This window comes from Musca vetustissima, unplaced genomic scaffold (assembly GCF_032173495.1).
Source record: "Musca vetustissima isolate MV318-11 ecotype Yass unplaced genomic scaffold, APGP_CSIRO_Mvet_v1 utg162324, whole genome shotgun sequence".
Taxonomy (NCBI): Eukaryota; Metazoa; Arthropoda; class Insecta; order Diptera; family Muscidae; genus Musca; species Musca vetustissima.
Genome location: NW_026880797.1, coordinates 1 through 16507, shown reverse-complemented (window position 1 = coordinate 16507; position 16507 = coordinate 1). Strand labels below are relative to the sequence as shown.

At 36.3% G+C, this 16507-nt stretch overlaps 1 protein-coding gene across 1 annotated transcript; it reads right to left on the bottom strand.

The window, feature by feature from the left end:
• Positions 1-10049: 10049 nt before the first annotated feature.
• Positions 10050-15125, bottom strand: LOC133326667 (pickpocket protein 28-like). The gene is made up of 9 exons (XM_061535290.1): positions 15053-15125; positions 14839-14989; positions 14543-14743; positions 14373-14481; positions 14165-14316; positions 11139-11343; positions 10487-11075; positions 10286-10428; positions 10050-10226 (listed from the first exon to the last, which is right to left on the bottom strand). Exons 1-9 carry the CDS (start codon positions 15123-15125, stop codon positions 10050-10052), a joined length of 1800 nt encoding a protein of 599 aa, XP_061391274.1.
• Between the last annotated feature and the right edge of the window lie 1382 nt (positions 15126-16507).

The following is a 16507-nucleotide window of genomic DNA, read 5'->3' as shown; positions in this document are numbered from 1 at the left end:
ATTTATCTAGCCAAATTGTACTAATCAGTTGGTGGTTTTTAATTGTTCGGCCCCGTCTGCTTTATTATTCTTCAGCCGATCTTCTTATTGGTTCTGGGGTATTTTCTTCACTACCACAATTTTATACCAGAAACTTTGTCAAATGCTCCTTCCAGCTCCACGACACACTATATGTATCTGCAACCAGGTTTCCTACTTTATCTCTACAGGAGGATGTACCTCGTTGGTAAAATATCCTGACTTTATTTTGACATCTCGATTTGCTTACGTTCAGATTTTCTTTCTTTCACATTATGTGTCGCTACTGTCTGCAGGGTTGCTATATACGCTGGGCTTTTACCTCAGTCTGGTGGTATTTGGTTGTCGCTTGATCGGAAGGAAACCATGTGGCCTTGTGTATAACGAGATGCTTGAATCTGATGCTTCTTACTACCATTTTTTGGCTGCCGCTAAGTCAATTAGCCTCATATCATTGTCGTAAGTTTTTGGTCTGGTCATCTTTGTCTTCTGTCGCAGAATGGATGGAAATAAAACTGATGTAGAAAAACTTCGCTTTTATACGGATTATAGCAATTCGCTCAACCGCTGGAGTGAATCTGGAAACGATGTCCGTAGCCAAATTCATGTTCCGTTTCTGGGCAGCATGACAGTTTTTCCTTCTTTCAAAGTATTCTCCAACATGACTTGTCGAAGAACTCCGGACCACTTGTCGAATGACTTTATAAATTCCTAGTGAGAAATCTCAAAATTTGGGTTTTGAATGCGCTCCTACAAGCTCTGTACATCAGATGACCCATCAATTCCACGCTTTGACCGCTTCAAATGCGCTGAATTGTATTATTGCAAATAATACACAATGACATAGTTTACGAAGGCTTCCTCAGCTCAGACAAGACAGTCATATGTTGCTCAAGAGTACACAACACAAGTTGGGGTCTATTGACGAATACTCAACACCGTATTCTAAGCAGCTGAATGAACCTTAATTTCCTTCAAATGATTAATCATTTTTATAAAGTATGCATATGTTCATTCTTATATTGTGGTGGTAACTACTTGCTTGGGGAGCCCGATGTAACTTTTACTCTCAAGCTGATCTATAAACGTCTGGTTAACATAACACGCACATTTTTCTTGGTTCTATCTTTGAATTATGAATTAAACTTTTGGGCCAAATCCCATTTATTATCCAAGCCGAAAAATTAATCAAAACTATTTGGCAATATTGTTCGCAATACTTTTCCATAAGAAAATTACTTCCCAAAACTTACGAAAATATCTCAAATCATTTTGAGTGATGCGCTAAGTAATATTCGTCTGTTCTACTTTTCAACAGCCAATATTCGTCATTCCTTTACACTGTACTTTGTTGGGTTGACGTCAACACCTCATTTTCCCATAAATTCACTGCCCGCCAAAAACAAACCAACACCACTCGATTTCTATGAAAACCCCAACGAAATTGTTACATTATTTGTATGCAACATTACTCAGTTGTGGTATTCCTTTTGTACATGTGGATCCACGTGTGTGTGGGTGGGAGCTATTGTCTGTGTTTATTTCCTTGCTTGCCAATAAAACCAAACAAAAAATGAAAATAATTCCGAAAATTTTCCATGCTTACACCCGCATACATATTTTTTCCCAGCAAATAGATGTTTACACCCAAATAACAAATAAATTGCAAATAAATACTTCCACAGATGAATCAGCAAAACAGAAAAAACAATTATTTGATTTTAAAAAAGTGTACATATTTTTAAAATTTTTAAATTGGTTATGGACTTCAATAGGCCTAGTCTGTAGTTTTTAACAACATTCGATATTGTTTACATTTCTTTAGTTATTGTAAAAACAATAAAACAAACGAATGAAGTTGTTGTAAAATAAACAATGTCGAATGTTGTTAAAAGTTACAGAATAGGTCTACAGAGCTTAGAAATTTTTACTGAAAACGAAGTAAAAAGGTGTCAGTCGGTGTTGCCGACTCAGCCTATGGATTGCGGTCTTCTGAATTACCAGAAGAAGTGGACCAATGGGTCCCATCTTCGAACATTGATCTAGGCTTGGTAAAGATAATAGGATCTGCAAAATTTGTTTCAAGTCTGAGATTCCATTCCCCTGATACTTGAATCATAAATATTAAATTCTCCAAATTGTGAAAAGAATTTGGTCCAAAGAAACATGGGCTCTAAAACAAATATTTCGAGAGACATATTTTATATACCCTTATTAGCCATAATGTTTTTTATAAAGAAGATAATAAAGAATTCCAGCTGATTTTTAATAATGCTCCTGTATTCAGCTCTTTTATAAAGACTCGCCGCATCCAGCCGTTCTCCTTGATTTTATTTCCTCTCCCTTCCTTTATTTCTTCTATAAAGAATCTCTACCTTCAGTTTACTTATAACGACTCCTGTCATCGCTCTTTTATAAACACTCCCTGCCTTCAGTTCTTCTAAAACCACTCCTTGTCTTCATTTCTTCTATAGATACCTTGTCTTCATCTTTTCTATAAAGACTCCCTTCAGCTCGTTAAAAAACACCTTTCTTCAACTCGTCAAAAAAACTCCTTTCTTCATCTCGTCTATGAAAGAGACTCCCTGCTTCAGCTCGTCTATGAAAGAGACTCCCTGCTTCAGCTCGTCTATGAAAGACTCCCTGCTTCAGCTCGTCTATGAAAGACTCCCTGCTTCAGCTCGTCTATGAAAGACTCCCTTCAGCTCGTCTATGAAAGACTCCCTGCTTCAGCTCGTCTATGAAAGACTCCCTGCTTCAGCTCGTCTATGAAAGACTCCCTTCAGCTCGTCTATGAAAGACTCCCTTCAGCTCGTCTATGAAAGACTCCCTTCAGCTCGTCTATGAAAGACTCCCTTCAGCTCGTCTATGAAAGACTCCCTTCAGCTCGTCTATGAAAGACTCCCTTCAGCTCGTCTATGAAAGACTCCCTTCAGCTCGTCTATGAAAGACTCCCTTCAGCTCGTCTATGAAAGACTCCCTTCAGCTCGTCTATGAAAGACTCCCTTCAGCTCGTCTATGAAAGACTCCCTTCAGCTCGTCTATGAAAGACTCCCTTCAGCTCGTCTATGAAAGACTCCCTACTTCAGCTCGTCTATGAAAGACTCCATACTTCAGCTCGTCTATAAAGACTCCCTGCTTCAGCTCGTCTATAAAGACTCCCTGCTTCAGCTCGTCTATAAGGACTCCCTACTTCAGTTCGTCTATAAAGACTCCCTGCTTCAGCTCGTCTATAAAGACTCCCTGCTTCAGCTCGTCTATAAGGACTCCCTACTTCAGTTCGTCTATAAAGACTCCCTGCTTTAGCTCATCTATAAAGACTCCCTGTTTCAGCTCGCCTATAAAGACTCCCTGCTTCAGCTCGTCTGTAAAGACTCCCTGCTTCAGCTCGTCTGTAAAGACTCCCTGCTTCAGCTCGTCTATAAAGACCCCTGCTTCAGCTAGTCTATAAAGACTCCCTGCTTCAGCTCGTCTATAAAGACTCCCTGCTTCAGCTCGTCTATAAAGACTCCCTGCTTCAGCTCGTCTGTAAAGACTCCCTGCTTCAGCTCGTCTGTAAAGACTCCCTGCTTCAGCTCGTCTATAAAGACTCCCTGCTTCAGCTCGTCTATAAAGACTCCCTGCTTTAGCTCGTCTATAAAGACTCCCTGCTTCAGCTCGTCTATAAAGACTCCCTGCTTCAGCTCGTCTATAAAGACTCCCTGCTTCAGCTCGTCTATAAAGACTCCCTGCTTCAGCTCGTCTATAAAGACTCCCTGCTTCAGCTCGTCTATAAAGACTCCCTGCTTCAGCTCGTCTATAAAGACTCCCTGCTTCAGCTCGTCTATAAAGACTCCCTGCTTCAGCTCGTCTATAAAGACTCCCTGCTTTAGCTCGTCTATAAAGACTCCCTGCTTTAGCTCGTCTATAAAGACTCCCTGCTTTAGCTCGTCTATAAAGACTCCCTGCTTTAGCTCGTCTATAAAGACTCCCTGCTTCAGCTCGTCTATAAAGACTCCCTGCTTCAGCTCGTCTATAAAGACTCCCTGCTTCAGCTCGTCTATAAAGACTCCCTGCTTCAGCTCGTCTATAAAGACTCCCTGCTTCAGCTCGTCTATAAAGACTCCCTGCTTCAGCTCGTCTATAAAGACTCCCTGCTTCAGCTCGTCTATAAAGACTCCCTGCTTCAGCTCGTCTATAAAGACTCCCTGCTTCAGCTCGTCTATAAAGACTCCCTGCTTCAGCTCGTCTATAAAGACTCCCTGCTTCAGCTCGTCTATAAAGACTCCCTGCTTCAGCTCGTCTATAAAGACTCCCTGCTTCAGCTCGTCTATAAAGACTCCCTGCTTCAGCTCGTCTATAAAGACTCCCTGCTTCAGCTCGTCTATAAAGACTCCCTGCTTCAGCTCGTCTATAAAGACTCCCTGCTTCAGCTCGTCTATAAAGACTCCCTGCTTCAGCTCGTCTATAAAGACTCCCTGCTTTAGCTCGTCTATAAAGACTCCCTGCTTTAGCTCGTCTATAAAGACTCCCTGCTTTAGCTCGTCTATAAAGACTCCCTGCTTTAGCTCGTCTATAAAGACTCCCTGCTTCAGCTCGTCTATAAAGACTCCCTGCTTCAGCTCGTCTATAAAGACTCCCTGCTTCAGCTCGTCTATAAAGACTCCCTGCTTCAGCTCGTCTATAAAGACTCCCTGCTTCAGCTCGTCTATAAAGACTCCCTGCTTCAGCTCGTCTATAAAGACTCCCTGCTTCAGCTCGTCTATAAAGACTCCCTGCTTCAGCTCGTCTATAAAGACTCCCTGCTTCAGCTCGTCTATAAAGACTCCCTGCTTCAGCTCGTCTATAAAGACTCCCTGCTTTAGCTCGTCTATAAAGACTCCCTGCTTTAGCTCGTCTATAAAGACTCCCTGCTTTAGCTCGTCTATAAAGACTCCCTGCTTCAGCTCGTCTATAAAGACTCCCTGCTTCAGCTCGTCTATAAAGACTCCCTGCTTCAGCTCGTCTATAAAGACTCCCTGCTTCAGCTCGTCTATAAAGACTCCCTGCTTTAGCTCGTCTATAAAGACTCCCTGCTTCAGCTCGTCTATAAAGACTCCCTGCTTTAGCTCGTCTATAAAGACTCCCTGCTTTAGCTCGTCTATAAAGACTCCCTGCTTTAGCTCGTCTATAAAGACTCCCTGCTTTAGCTCGTCTATAAAGACTCCCTGCTTTAGCTCGTCTATAAAGACTCCCTGCTTTAGCTCGTCTATAAAGACTCCCTGCTTTAGCTCGTCTATAAAGACTCCCTGCTTTAGCTCGTCTATAAAGACTCCCTGCTTTAGCTCGTCTATAAAGACTCCCTGCTTTAGCTCGTCTATAAAGACTCCCTGCTTTAGCTCGTCTATAAAGACTCCCTGCTTTAGCTCGTCTATAAAGACTCCCTGCTTTAGCTCGTCTATAAAGACTCCCTGCTTTAGCTCGTCTATAAAGACTCCCTGCTTTAGCTCGTCTATAAAGACTCCCTGCTTTAGCTCGTCTATAAAGACTCCCTGCTTTAGCTCGTCTATAAAGACTCCCTGCTTTAGCTCGTCTATAAAGACTCCCTGCTTTAGCTCGTCTATAAAGACTCCCTGCTTCAGCTCGTCTATAAAGACTCCCTGCTTCAGCTCGTCTATAAAGACTCCCTGCTTCAGCTCGTCTATAAAGACTCCCTGCTTCAGCTCGTCTATAAAGACTCCCTGCTTCAGCTCGTCTATAAAGACTCCCTGCTTCAGCTCGTCTATAAAGACTCCCTGCTTCAGCTCGTCTATAAAGACTCCCTGCTTCAGCTCGTCTATAAAGACTCCCTGCTTTAGCTCGTCTATAAAGACTCCCTGCTTTAGCTCGTCTATAAAGACTCCCTGCTTTAGCTCGTCTATAAAGACTCCCTGCTTTAGCTAGTCTATAAAGACTCCCTGCTTCAGCTCGTCTATAAAGACTCCCTGCTTCAGCTCGTCTATAAAGACTCCCTGCTTCAGCTCGTCTATAAAGACTCCCTGCTTCAGCTCGTCTATAAAGACTCCCTGCTTCAGCTCGTCTATAAAGACTCCCTGCTTCAGCTCGTCTATAAAGACTCCCTGCTTCAGCTCGTCTATAAAGACTCCCTGCTTCAGCTCGTCTATAAAGACTCCCTGCTTCAGCTCGTCTATAAAGACTCCCTGCTTTAGCTCGTCTATAAATACTCCCTGCTTCAGCTCGTCTATAAAGACTCCCTGCTTCAGCTCGTCTATAAAGACTCCCTGCTTCAGCTCGTCTATAAAGACTCCCTGCTTTAGCTCGTCTATAAAGACTCCCTGCTTCAGCTCGTCTATAAAGACTCCCTGCTTCAGCTCGTCTATAAAGACTCCCTGCTTCAGCTCGTCTATATATGGCCACATATTTTTGGCCACTGAAATCCAATAAAAAAATGTTGTAAGTATTATTTTTTATTATTACAAATTTCCCCATATGTACATAAAAATCATGTAAATAAAAATATGTATGTAGTAACATAATATTTATTTGCATTACATGTTTGTATTTTCCACCCACTTCATTGAATTTCTTTTTCGTTACACCATAAATATTTACATTAACATAATTTACATTTGGTTTCATAAGAACATAAACTCAAGACAAATTTGGAATACTATGAACACAAAAGGCGGTATTTAGTACAAAATTCAATCACCTCATTCAAAAAATAACATAAAGTGCATACATACCTACACCGGGTATTCGGTGTATATATTTTTCTGGTTTAAATATTCAAACGCAGCATGTGATCGACCACATTTGTTTATATTAGGATTTGCCCCAAAGTGTGGCAAACTGCCTATTTCCGTAACCACTTCATTTCTCACTTTGGTTGCTCAATGTAAGCGATGTGAACGATTAAAATTAGAAAAACCACTATTTGGTTAACATAATTTCATTCAGACAACATATACATTGTAATGGTGTTACCAACACATGTCAAAATTGAGATCGTTTTTTACTTCTCGTAAAGTAATCTTTGGCCATTCAATGAGTAATGAATGGAATTATTGTATCAACGGGAGATTGATGATCAATAAAGATGAAGTTTTTGCGAAATCAATGAATGAATTATGAAAATATCCGTATGTAATGTTGTAATGTGTTATCGTCTAAGTTTATGTCGAAATTGTGATTTTTCCTTTTCAAAATAATAGCCTACCCCAATATATTATTAAACATAGCTAAACAAAATCGCGTTATAACGCTACGATTATAAGATCATCTTAAGGAATAAGACAATCAATCAACGAAATTTATATCACACCAAAATTATTCTAAGAACTATGGACGCTGAATCTATCTAGAGCAATGTTGGGCAAAATTAAATTGAGTGCAAGTGTTAGCGAGCATAACTGAGAATTCACCATTAAAAACGACTGACCTAAAGAGAAAGAAAGAGAAAATGTATTTACCAATCGACCCTCAGTTACGGTAGCGTATATGGGTAAGCATGCCTGATCTAGAGTCCAGTTTCTAGGGTTACTTCTTTAACGGATCGAAGTCTATACGGATTTTATATATTAGAAATTCATCTCCCAAGTAAATAACTCCTAAAATGCTCAGAAAGTCTTTAAGTAGCATTTTAAATAGACAATGCTCTTTGTTTCTAAATTTTTTATGTAAATTAGAAATACGGAGTACGAAATTGAAAATAGAGCTTTATGTAAAAGGTGGTCGATATGTTTTGCTTCGAGCATTGGCCATCTATAGAGTAGTTCCTTTTTTATACCCCCACCATAGTATGGAGGGTATATTAATTTTGCTTTTCCGTTTGTAAGTCATCGAAATAATCATTTCCGAACCTATAATGTATATATACTTGATCAGCGTCAAATTCTACGGATAGAAAGCTAAAATGTTGCACAGAGTTGTCTTTTGTCTGCAAGTAGGTCAAGTTTGAAGATAAGCTATATCGGTCCACGTTTAGGCATAACCCCTATATAAGGTTGTCCCCCTGAAATTTGGTACAATGGTTTCTTTTTTGTTACCAAATTTCTTCACAAAAAATTATAAAAATCGGTTAACTTTTTCTGATAGCTCCCATATAACAGCACCGCCAATTTTCAGTATTTTGGGGTTTTAGAGCGTATTTTTTGACCGGTCAATTCTTTCGGGTAGCCCCCAAATTACAATATTCCCCCAGGGAGTCTTGTAATTTGGTATTTTATAGTCGCATATGGTATTTTAATATTTGTAAATCCTTCACCACACTATGGTACAGGGTATTATGTCTTTATGCATATGTTTGTAACACGCAAAAGAAATCGAGATAGACGCATGGTTCCTTCTGAGAATAAGCATAGAATCAATTTCTGAGTCGATATATGCATGTCCCTATTGAAATGGAAAAATCGGTTCAGATTTAGATATAGCTCCCATATATAGTTTGACCGATTTTTTGTAAAAAATTTTGCACAACGTTCTTAAGTTAGTAAAACCTAATGTGTGAAAAGTTTCACTGAAATCGGTTCAGATTTAGATATAGCTCCCATATATAGTTTCGTACGATTTTCAAAATATGGCCGATTTACACAAAATTTTGCACAACGTACTGAAGTTGTTATAACATAACGTGTGTCAAGTTTTGTTGAAATCGGTTCAGATTTGGATATAGCTCCCATATAGTTTCGGTCGATTTTAGGTAAACGGTGCACCAAAGCTCCAAAATATGGCCAATTGACACAAAATTTTGCACAAAGTACTGATGTTAGTATAAACTAATCGTTTCAGATTTATATATAGCTCCATATATATTTTCGTCCGATTTTAAACGAATTATGAACCAAAGACCCAAAATATGGCCGATAGGCACAAAATTTTGAACATCATACGTCTGTCAAAATTTCGTTGAAATCGTTTCAGATTTGGATACAGCTCCCATATATATATTTAATGTATATACTTTCGTCCGAGTTTGAAGAACCCAAAAATATGGCCGCTGTGCACAAAAGGTACTGAAGTTAGTACCATGCGTTATCAATATCGGACCAAGATTGGGGGTTTTGAGATTTCAGGAAAAATACCCATTAAAAATTGCTGAAATTTGCATTTAATGTGTATTATGGCTTACAAAAATCGCTTCGTACAATTGTCGGTATATGTAACTTTTTAACATGTTCCATATCCTAAAAAGTTTACGTAGCATAGATCGAATCCAAATATGTGACTCCATCAGTTCGCTCCTTCTGGTACTTATCCCATTATTTTAAACATTTGTTAATTCAATAAAACTAGTATGGAATGTTCGATATGGTGCCAAATATGTACATCGTAATATTTCTTACAAACTTAATTAAAGTTGGGACTCACATCTTCTAGAACCTCATACCTACTTGATCTATGTATGGGACCCGCTGGTCCACTCGTTCTGGCATCATCCCCACATAGTGTCAAAATTTTGAAAATTAGCTAATTCAATATAAAGATAGCGGAATATCAGATTTGATCCATACTTTGCAATCGAAATATTTTTCCAAACCAACATTAAATTCTGAGCTGAGGTATATAGGTCTTTTATTCAGTAGAACTCCGCAAATCACAAGCTGAGTGTATATATCTGTCGGCAACACCGCCTGATACTTTTTTCTTGTTGTTATAACAAAGTATATGTAATCTTATTAGTTATGAGGCAAAATTACGAAAATACCCCATATTCGAGGTATCGTTATATGGGACAGAAACTCTATCACAAAAAAAGGCGAACAGAAAGAAACCCGAACTTGGGTAAATAAACTTAAAATTATTATCTCCATCTTATATACTATCGCACATTCCCATATCAATATTCCGAGACATTATTATAGAAAATGTCCGAAACATTCTCATGGCCTAGATGGTATATTTATCTGAAATCTATGCCGATACTTTTCACCGATCACATAGTGCTATGTAAGATGAACCGTCAACATAACAATCTATCCCAAAGAAAAATGATATAAGCAAGTATGCATGTGTGTATTTATTTTTTAAATAACTCGTAATTTTGAAAGTGAAATGTTTATAAAATATTCAAATTATTCAATATAAGGATAAACCTGTCCATCTGCATTAGGTATGCTACGTGACTTTGTAAACATATTACGTAAGTTTTTCTGATATTTTCGATGAGTTTTACGAACGCGTTTCACCCAGTTTTTCTTTTTCAAATCAGTTGCAGAAACATCCATTTTATATGAATCCTTTGTGAGCCACTGTAAATAATAATATCCCTTTTTTATATTATTAACATCCAAAATAAGCAGACAATTACCTTTATTTCATTTTGTCTACGCCTCTTTTCCAATTCAATAGAACGGGCAGCACAATAGGGTCGCACCGTAATATAATAAACAATTTCAATTATGGAAAATATACTAAAACCCATAAAGAGACCCAATAGACCACCAGTATTGGCTGCAATTAGAAAAAGGGGTTAATATTCTGAAATATGTTAATTTATTTTCTTCCCTACACAAAAACTCCGTAAAACCAAACATTTCCGATTTTGTTGTGCCACGAAATGTATTCGACAAATAATAGAAATGCATTATCGACAAATCGCTAATTTTTGTATCTGGCGTAAAAATACCCGGCGGAAAATCATCTGAAGTACGAAAATCACCCAAAACCATTGAGGACGATGTCAATGTCGTTCGATAATTCAATTCAAAACATCCCGGCAAACAAGAATCACACGAAGCACTTTTGTTCGATGATTCAATCTCCGATTGTACCTGAGTTGTACAACGATTATCATTTGGTCCACAAATCGGTACCGTCGGATCAATACGTGGTAAATAATACAAAACACATGAACATTTCTTCATCAAAATTTTAGCTTCACATTCCAATTCACAATTCTTTCGAGAATAGGTGCGATAGTAAACCAAATCTCCTTCGTCCGAGAATAAACAGCGACGTACAGATTTTTTAATGTATCGAATGCTATCCACAGCATCCTGATAGATGGGTTCAATGGGTATGCGAGCCTCACGACCTGCCGTCATCAGGAATCCATAATTGCTGATTTTTGGTAATTCAGCAGGATTGTGCACCAAGACCTGTAAATGGTAGGAATTAGGACAAATTAAATTTTTAGTAAAATTAACTTCGGTGAGAATTACCTTAAAACCCACACACTTCGTTTTACTGCAATAATATTCACTCGATGATACATTCAATACAACTGTGAGACCCATTCTGCTACCAGTTCCACCTGAAACTCTTGGATAGTAATGTAAAGGCAAATCCTTTGGATAACCCTTATCCGGGGTCCAATCAATGGCTACATAATGACTATCCGAATTCGGTATGAGAGAGTTTTCTTCACTATAAAACGAAACAGATTTTATTAGGAAAGCCAAATATTTGCAGAACTTTCTGAGCTATAGGCGTGGATTTTTTAAAGAATATTTTTACGAGGACTTTCACAGCTATAGGCGTGGATTTTTTAAATAATATTTTTTCGTGGACTTTCACTGCTATAGGCGTGGATTTTTAAAGAATATTTTTTTCGAGGACTTTCACAGCTATAGGCGTGGATTTTTTAAAGAATATTTTTTCGAGGACTTTCAAAGCTATAGGCGTGGATTTTAAAGAATATTTTTCTAGGACTTTCACAGCTATAGGCATGGATTTTTTAAATAATATTTTTCGAGGACTTTCAGAGTTATAGGCATGGATTTTTTAAAGAATATTTTTTCGAGGACTTTCACAGCTATAGGCGTGGATTTTTAAAGAATATTTTTCGAGGACTTTCACAGCTATAGGCATGGATTTTTTAAATAATGTTTTTCGAGGACTTTCAGAGTTATAGGCGTGGATTTTTTAAATGATATTCTTGAAGGGCTTTCAGAGTTATAGGCGTGGATTTCTTAAATGGTATTCTTGATGGACTTTCAGAGTTATAGGCGTGGATTTTTTAAATGATATTCTTGAAGGACTTTCAGAGTTATAGGCGTGGATTTTTTAAATGATATTCTTGAAGGACTTTCAGAGTTATAGGCGTGGATTTCTTAAATGATATTCTTGAAGGACTTTCACAGCTATAGGCATGGATTTTTTAAATGATATTCTTGATGGACTTTCAGAGTTATAGGCGTGGATTTTTTAAATGATATTCTTGAAGGACTTTCAGAGTTATAGGCGTGGAGTTTTTAAATGATATTCTTGAAGCACATTCAGAGTTATAGGCGTGGATTTTTTAAATGATATTCTTGACGGACATTCAGAGTTATAGGCGTGGATTTTTTAAATGATATTCATGAAGGACATTCAGAGTTATAGACGTGGATTTTTTAAATGATATTCTTGAAGGACATTCCGAGTTATAGGCGTGGATTTTTTAAATGATATTCATGAAGGACATTCAGAGTTATAGGCGTGGATTTTTTAAATGATATTCTTGAAGGCCATTCAGAGTTATAGGCGTGGATTTTTTAAATGATATTCTTGAAGGACTTTCAGAGTTATAGGCGTGGATTTTTTAAATGATATTCTTGAAGGACTTTCAGAGTTATAGGCGTGGATTTTTTAAATGATATTCTTGAAGGACTTTCAGAGTTATAGTCGTGGATTTTTTAAATGATATTCTTGAAGGACTTTCAGAGTTATAGTCGTGGATTTTTTAAATGATATTCTTGAAGGACTTTCAGAGTTATAGTCGTGGATTTTTTAAATGATATTCTTGAAGGACTTTCAGAGTTTAAGGAATATTTCTTGCAGGACTATCTAAGCGTAGATTTTTTAAATGATATTCTTGAAGGACTTTCAGAGTTTAAAGAATATTTTTTGCAGGACTATCTAAGCGTAGATTTTTAAAGCGTAGATTTTTTAAATGATATTCTTGAAGGACTTTCAGAGTTTAAAGAATATTTTTTGCAGGACCATCTAAGCGTAGATTGTTAAAGCGTAGATTTTTTAAAGAATATTTTTTTCGAGCACCATCTAAGCGTAGATTTTTTAAAGAATATTTTTTCGAGCACCATCTAAGCGTAGATGTTTTAAAGAATATTTTTTCGAGGCATTTTTGAGGCGTGTTTTAAAGAATATTTTTTCGAGCACCATCTAAGCGTAGATTTTTTAAAGAATATTTTTTCGAGCTAAGCGTAGATTTTTTAAAGAATATTTTTTCGAGCTAAGCGTAGATTTTTTAAAGAATATTTTTTCGAGCTAAGCGTAGATTTTTTAAAGAATATTTTTTCGAGCTAAGCGTAGATTTTTTAAAGAATATTTTTTCGAGCTAAGCGTAGATTTTTTAAAGAATATTTTTTCGAGCTAAGCGTAGATTTTTTAAAGAATATTTTTTCGAGCTAAGCGTAGATTTTTTAAAGAATATTTTTTCGAGCTAAGCGTAGATTTTTTAAAGAATATTTTTTCGAGCTAAGCGTAGATTTTTTAAAGAATATTTTTTCGAGCTAAGCGTAGATTTTTTTAAAGAATATTTTTTCGAGCTAAGCGTAGATTTTTTAAAGAATATTTTTTCGAGCTAAGCGTAGATTTTTTAAAGAATATTTTTTCGAGCTAAGCGTAGATTTTTTAAAGAATATTTTTTCGAGCTAAGCGTAGATTTTTTAAAGAATATTTTTTCGAGCTAAGCGTAGATTTTTTAAAGAATATTTTTTCGAGCTAAGCGTAGATTTTTTAAAGAATATTTTTTCGAGCTAAGCGTAGATTTTTTAAAGAATATTTTTTCGAGCTAAGCGTAGATTTTTTAAAGAATATTTTTTCGAGCTAAGCGTAGATTTTTTAAAGAATATTTTTTCGAGCTAAGCGTAGATTTTTTAAAGAATATTTTTTCGAGCACCATCTAAGCGTAGATTTTTTAAAGAATATTTTTTCGAGCACCATCTAAGCGTAGATTTTTTAAAGAATATTTTTTCGAGCACCATCTAAGCGTAGATTTTTTAAAGAATATTTTTTCGAGCTAAGCGTAGATTTTTTAAAGAATATTTTTTCGAGCTAAGCGTAGATTTTTTAAAGAATATTTTTTCGAGCTAAGCGTAGATTTTTTAAAGAATATTTTTTCGAGCACCATCTAAGCGTAGATTTTTTAAAGAATATTTTTTCGAGCACCATCTAAGCGTAGATTTTTTAAAGAATATTTTTTCGAGCACCATCTAAGCGTAGATTTTTTTATAATTTTTCTTACCTGTAATTTAGCAGTAAAAATTTCGAATCCAATGCATTAAATGTGCAACACAATCCATCATCCGTTAATACGGAATCGAAAATATTAGAACAATTTTCAACGAGAGAACCAAAGCTACAAAATAGAAGCATGCGGTCACAAGGTTGAGCCACCTATAAGATATATATTACTTCGATTGACTAAAAATATATTTAGATCAACTGCGTACCTCAATTAAAATGGCTTTAAAATATTTCCAAAATCCCAAATATGTCATCACCACATCGTTAGCCTCTTGATCGCACAAACTCATTAGCAATGAAAAATTTGAGCTGGTCCTAAAAAATATTTACCAGGTCACTTAATTAGTTCTTATAATTTTCTTTTAAAATTCCTCACTTTGGAATATTTTGTACTTTACTCTTCTGAGCCTGATTCAGATTACATATGGTTATTGCAGGAAATGGTACCTCAGTGCTTAGGGTCTGCTTTGAGCTAGTCGATATAATTATGGGTGTAGCCGACCACTTTACATATACATTGGATATGAAAAATCCCGATACAATAACCACACAAACAAAGGCCAAGCCAAAGAAAACTCTTAGAAGACAGCATATATTTTTGTAATGGAAAAATAAAATAAGATTGGAAAAAAATGAATACAATTGGAACAGATCCTGTCTGATTTATCCAACCTTTCCGATATGGTAATTTTATCTTCAGCAATATATTTCAAACCATGTAGAGTTGTATTTTCCAAATAATCTTTGATATTCCTTTTGACAGCCTCCTTGGTGCAAATATTATCCTCATCACTGGAATAATTGGGTGGAGGTTGGTCATAATCTTAAATAATAACACGAATTTCAATAGAATTCTTCCACCAAAAACACATTTATACAAACATACTTATAACTTTACTTTCGCTTAACTTTTTATTGTTATAACGACTCAAATTGTTTTCCTTAACCGACCAATCCATTATCACTTTAAGAATTTCACTTCAACACTTTTCACAATTTTCTTTCAGGATTTCACTTTTTTCCACTCCTTGAATTGCGAACGATTTAACACACACAAAGTTAATTACTTTTATTATTTTGCGGAATGGATGAGTTCTCCTTTTTATACCAGCAATGATTTTGATTTGCTATTTTTGATAAGTTTTGGAAAAGTTTTTCGAGTAAATAAAACGAGCTGTTTACTGTATCGATATAATCATGTTGACATAAAGCAGTTCCAGTGTACACCTTTTTGAAAGCGATTGCATAAGCACTGGACAAATGACATTTGACATGCGAAGACATACTGTATGGACTGGACTCACTTGACTCAAATTCATTTATGAAATGGAATTTTTGCGACGATAAATAGTAGAAATTTAATAGCAAGGCTAGACTCTTTAAAAAGTAGTGGGTCAATAAAGGTATGGTTGTTGCCGTGGATTTCTTAAAGAAATTATTTCAAGCTCTTTCAGCCACATAGGCGTGGATTTTTTAAAGAAATTATTTCAATCTCTTTCAGCCACATAGGCGTGGATTTTTTAAAGAAATTATTTCAAGCTCTTTCAGCCACATAGGCGTGGATTTTTTAAAGAAATTATTTCAAGCTCTTTCAGCCACATAGGCGTGGATTTTTTAAAGAAATTATTTCAAGCTCTTTCAGCCACATAGGCGTGGATTTTTTAAAGAAATTATTTCAAGCTCTTTCAGCCACATAGGCGTGGATTTTTTAAAGAAATTATTTCTAGCTCTTTCAGCCACATAGGCGTGGATTTTTTAAAGAAATTATTTCAAGCTCTTTCAGCCACATAGGCGTGGATTTTTTAAAGAAATTATTTCAAGCTCTTTCAGCCACATAGGCGTGGATTTTTTAAAGAAATTATTTCAAGCTCTTTCAGCCACATAGGCGTGGATTTTTTAAAGAAATTATTTCAAGCTCTTTCAGCCACATAGGCGTGGATTTTTTAAAGAAATTATTTCAAGCTCTTTCAGCCACATAGGCGTGGATTTTTTAAAGAAATTATTTCAAGCTCTTTCAGCCACATAGGCGTGGATTTTTTAAAGAAATTATTTCAAGCTCTTTCAGCCATATAGGCGTGGATTTTTTAAAGAAATTATTTCAAGCTCTTTCAGCCACATAGGCGTGGATTTTTTAAAGAAATTATTTCAAGCTCTTTCAGCCACATAGGCGTGGATTTTTTAAAGAAATTATTTCAAGCTCTTTCAGCCACATAGGCGTGGATTTTTTAAAGAAATTATTTCAAGCTCTTTCAGCCACATAGGCGTGGATTTTTTAAAGAAATTATTTCAAGCTCTTTCAGCCACATAGGCGTGGATTTTTTAAAGAAATTATTTCAAGCTC

Bases quoted from the DNA above. Each gene is read 5' to 3' on its own strand.
- LOC133326667 (XM_061535290.1), bottom strand. From the start codon at position 15,125: ATGGATTGGTCGGTTAAGGAAAACAATTTGAGTCGTTATAACAATAAA. The intron at 14,990-15,052 runs GTATGTTTGTAT...TTATTATTTAAG, and splicing joins AAGCGAAAGTAAAGTTATAA to ATTATGACCAACCTCCACCC. The intron at 10,227-10,285 runs GTAATTGTCTGC...TATTATTTACAG, and splicing joins GTAGACAAAATGAAATAAAG to TGGCTCACAAAGGATTCATA.